Source organism: Taudactylus pleione, unplaced genomic scaffold (assembly GCF_031769625.1).
Source record: "Taudactylus pleione unplaced genomic scaffold, aTauple2 ptg000015l, whole genome shotgun sequence".
NCBI lineage: Eukaryota > Metazoa > Chordata > Amphibia > Anura > Myobatrachidae > Taudactylus > Taudactylus pleione.
In genome coordinates, this window is record NW_028284417.1 from 22,007,959 (window position 1) to 22,012,768 (window position 4,810).

General features: G+C 41.7%; 1 protein-coding gene across 1 annotated transcript; it reads right to left on the bottom strand.

Moving 5' to 3' along the window:
* Positions 1–1,101: 1,101 nt before the first annotated feature.
* On the bottom strand, positions 1,102–1,676 carry LOC148542160 (uncharacterized). Its single transcript, XM_088471039.1, has 3 exons — positions 1,537–1,676; positions 1,248–1,406; positions 1,102–1,156 (listed from the first exon to the last, which is right to left on the bottom strand). The coding sequence occupies exons 1-3, from the start codon at positions 1,674–1,676 to the stop codon at positions 1,102–1,104; spliced, it is 354 nt and encodes a 117-aa protein (XP_088327165.1).
* Positions 1,677–4,810: the final 3,134 nt, after the last annotated feature.

The following is a 4,810-nucleotide window of genomic DNA, read 5'->3' on the forward strand; positions in this document are numbered from 1 at the left end:
CCAATGTGTGCCTTGGAACAGGGGTCAATGTAGGTGTAAGGAAAAGAGGAAAAGTATGAAGTACAGTACATAAGGTACAGTAAGGGAAAGTTATTGTAGACAAAGAGCTTATAAAATAAATTAGGAGAATACTGTACAATGTAGGGACAGAAAGCACAACCACAATACTGTACATACAGTACAGTATGGACACAGTGTACAGTACTTAGCAGTCCGGATCACAAACTGAAAAGAGGAAGTTAAACCCCTCCTCCACATTACAAATTATATACAGTACAGTATAAGCTACATAGCAGTTGCTTGACCATTTCTTTCGATGACAACTGGTAAGACTCTATGGAGATGATCAATATAATTGTTACACTGGGCACGTGTCAATACTGTTCTCCAAAACTTCATTATCCCATCCAAAAGTTCCTGTTTAGTTGTTGGTTTCACATCAGACCTGATGAACCTCTTCAACTGGGCCCAGACCATTTCAATGGGATTCATGTCCGGTGACCTACAGGTAAGTAAAAAAAAAAATATTCAGTCACAGTACTGTACTTTATTAAAAAGTGTACTAGAATAATTACTGCTTGGTACTGTACATACTTTTTGGTACAATAAACAGTTAATACAGTACTATAGGACAATACTCACTCTGGTGGTGTGCATTCCCAATTTATCCCTCTCTCTTCCATGAATATTGCTGAAGCCGAATGTTTGGGATCATTATCCTGGAATAATCAATGTCCTGATGGGAAGCATTTTCTCACAAATGGCACCATACAGATATCTACTATTTTTTCTTGGAAGAAGGTCTTATCCATGATGCCTAAAGAGATGAGAAATTGTCAGTAACAAGCATACACTGTACAAGACTGTAAATAATTTTTAGAACAAGCATTACTGTACTGCACCTTCAAAAATATAGATCGGTCCTGCACCCCAACGAGATATACCTCCCCATACATGGACTTTTAACGGATGCTTCGGATGTGGTTTAAGTGAGAGATGTGCACTGTGTCGGAAGGACAGTCTTGAGAACCTCTCGAGAGAAACCGAAGTTTCATCTGTGAAAATGACGTCATTAAAATTCTCTCCACTATCTATCCACCGTCATGCTTGTTCAACTCTCTTTACTTTATTAACATCCCTTATCATGGGATTTATCCTGTGAAATAAAAACAAATTTTAGTTTACTGTCATGTAAAATCAGTGCATTATTAATATACAGTATATATATTTTACAGTATGTACAGTACCTTGTAGGGCCAAAAGTCCATCCCAGTTCCTTACGCATCCGTTTGATGCTGGAACAGGAGATGTCCAGGTCACATTCTGCTTTTAGAATACGTTTGATTTGTAAAGCTGTACGCTCATCATCCTCACAAGTCAATTTGTGCACAATCTTTTTGACGCTCCTATGGTAGAACACATACAGAGCATATAGCAATTATTGGACAGTTAGTGTTGAAATTGGAACACAATACAGTAGCAATCTAGCAACATACAGTATACTGTAATAAAAAAAGGTTGATGTAAAGTACCTACCATGTGCATTTAGAAGGAAATCTATATCTGGTCCGCCTTCTCTCAAATGCATGATAGCGCACAGTCTGTAAACTAACAAGAACACCACACTCTTTCAGCCAGGCATGGATCTGTCGTGTTGTTTTGTGTTCTCTTTTCATGCTTGCAATTATCTTGCTGATGGCTTTGCTGATTTTTGCCATGTTTGATGACAAAATCTGTGTAAAGAACAAGAGAAATACGTTACAGTACTGTTGCTGAGTATACAGACTGAGTACAGTATACAGTACATAATTTAATGTTCAGTATCTTAAACACAGGGGGGTATTAAATTCTTACTGTACATCAGCCGTAACATGTACAGTATAACCAGCTAGTAAATTTAATTTTGCAGGCTGTGTTTAATAAATGATAGTTTTGAGCTAATTTGTGATATATATTTCCCAATTTAATCTCGCATCAAGCTTTCATACAGTATGCCCCTAAATATGCAAATATGCATCTACCATATGAAGGAGACAAACAGGACAGTAAACACAGCAATATTGCGACTGAAACTAAAATGGCCGCCGAGCAAAACAAGATGGCGACGGTCACTCACGGGAGACTATGAGGGGCAGCGGGAGGCTAGGGAACGATCGTTGTGTGTGTGATAGTTACTCCATACACAAATAAGCCTCTACGGGGATGTGTGAAGGACGGGCCATACCGAGGTAGCGGCACGATAAACACAGCAATATTGCCACTGAAATTAAAATGGCCGCCAAGCAAAACAAAACGGTACCGTATATGCATTGAAAACTCGCTGCACAAATCAGCGTCTAACACAGCAAACTGCAAAATGACCGTGAACCTAGCAAGCTCCCATACTTACAGTACCAGCGGGTTGATACTGTAGGAAACACCTGTAGAAGCTCAGGTACTCAGGGTACAGCATTGAGCAGCAACAACAGTGACTTACAGTAGAAGTCAGGCAGCGTTGCAGGTAGTAGTAGTAGTAGTAGTAGTAGTAGTAGTAGTAGTAGTAGTAGTAGTAGTATCTCAAGGGTTCGTACTGTTGATACGTGCCGATGAGACAATCCGAGCAGCAAGTCCGTACAGTTAAGTAGCAGATTCACAGTGTGGATAGCTAGTGCGGTCTGAGACGCTCTTTTATGCTACCAGAGACAAAGAAAACCTTGCCGCCAAAACTCTGCCATGCCATTGGACCACAAGGAAGTGCATTTTTCAAATACACCAATCAGCGGCCAGATTTTCTGCGGGAAGGAATTCTTTTGTCTCTGGTAGCATAAAAGAGCATCTCAGACCGCACTAGCTATCCACACTGTGAATCTGCTACTTAACTGTACGGACTTGCTGCTCGGATTGTCTCATCGGCACGTATCAACAGTACGAACCCTTGAGATACTGTACTACTACCTGCAACGCTGCCTGACTTCTAAGTCGCTGTTGTTGCTGCTCATTACCATGATCTACCTCTGCAACTCTGCCTGACTTCCGAGTCACCTTTGTTGCTGTACCGTGAGCTTCTACAGCTGTTTCCTATAGTATCAACTTGCTGGTACTGTAAGTATGGTAGCTTGCTATGTTTTTGCAGTTTGCTGTGTTAGACGCTGATTTGCGCCTCATAGTTTCCCGTGACTGACCCCGCCATCTTGTTTTGCTCGGCGGCCATTTTTGTTTCAGTTGCAATATTGCTGTGTTTATCGTCCCGCGGCCTCGGTATGCCCTGTCCTTCACCCATCCCCGTAGAGGCTTACTTGTGAATCCAGTAACTATCACACACATACCAATCGTTCCTAGCCTCTCGTTGCCCCTCATAGTTTCCCGTGACTGACCGCCGCCATCTTGTTTTGCTCGGCGGCCATTTTTGTTTCAGTCGCAATATTGCTGTGTTTATCGTCCCGCTGCCTCGGTATGCCCCGTCCTTCACCCATCCCCGTAGAGGCTTACTTGTGAATCCAGTAACTATCACACACATACCGATCGTTCCTAGCCTCCCGTTGCCCCTCATAGTTTCCCGTGACTGACCCCGCCATATTGTTTTGCTCGGCGGCCATTTTTGTTTCAGTCGCAATATTGCTGTGTTTATCGTCCCGCTGCCTCGGTATGCCCCGTCCTTCACCCATCCCTGTAGAGGCTTACTTGTGAATCCAGTAACTATCACACACACATACCGAACATTCCTATCCTCCTGTTGCCCCTCATAGTTTCCCATGACTGACCGCCGCCATCTTGTTTTGCTCGGTGGCCATTTTTGTTTCAGTCGCAATATTGCTGTGTTTAACGTGTGTTTGCATTATTGCACCAGTTTGCACATTTAAATTTGAGACTAATGGTTTTAATGGTCATGTACACACTAAGTTTTGATTTATGTTATAAAAATAGCAAATTTGGCGCTGTACTTTACAGTACTGTACTGTATATCAGTTGAGATATTCACACATTTTATTACTGTTGAGCTGACACCTACTGTACCTTACCGTACAGTATATAATTAGGGAGTGTTTGTTATATACCTGTATTTATCTTATAATTATATATTATTATCTTGTGCCTCTATACAATCTCACAATAGTGGTTAGTGCTTTAACAGTTTTAGCGCTGTGTAATCTCCTATATTTACCTGTATATACTGTATAACACACGCACAGTCTTAGGAGACAGAAAGAGTACTGTAATTGTTTACAGTGTTGTAATGTGAAACATTTACTGTATACAGTACATGTACAGAATTTCCACTATTTTACTTAACATTGTATTTAGTGTCTTTATACTTGTGTATTTCAGAGTGCATCGAACTGTCAAAATGGTGAAGAGCAAAGGTTTTTACAACGGAAACGAATCTTGCCCACTTCCACTGACCAAAAGGCTGAGTGCACTAGTCCCACAACGGTCTACAAGCAAACCTTCCAAGAAGAAAACAGGTAAGGAAAATTTACAGGTACCTCTTCTAGTCAAGGCAAGGAAGAATGCAAAGGCGAAGAACAACACTTTGCAAGTGGACATCGGAGAAAATGGACCAGGGAACGTGGAGCAACCCATGAACGTCCCGAACCAGGAGGAAACACCAGTCATTTATGGGCCAGAAGAATTGGACACCTTTGAGCCTCTTGTTGAAGATGTATCCTGCTCACTAACTCGGCGAAAACTGTCATTCCAAGAAGATAACGCATGCACATGTAGCTGTGCCAGGATGGTGAGAGACCTCGTCGGAAAAGTTTGTCAACTGGAAGCAAAAATTGACAACTTGAAAGAAGAGCTGAAGGAAGGGCTGAAGGACACCATTGCAGAA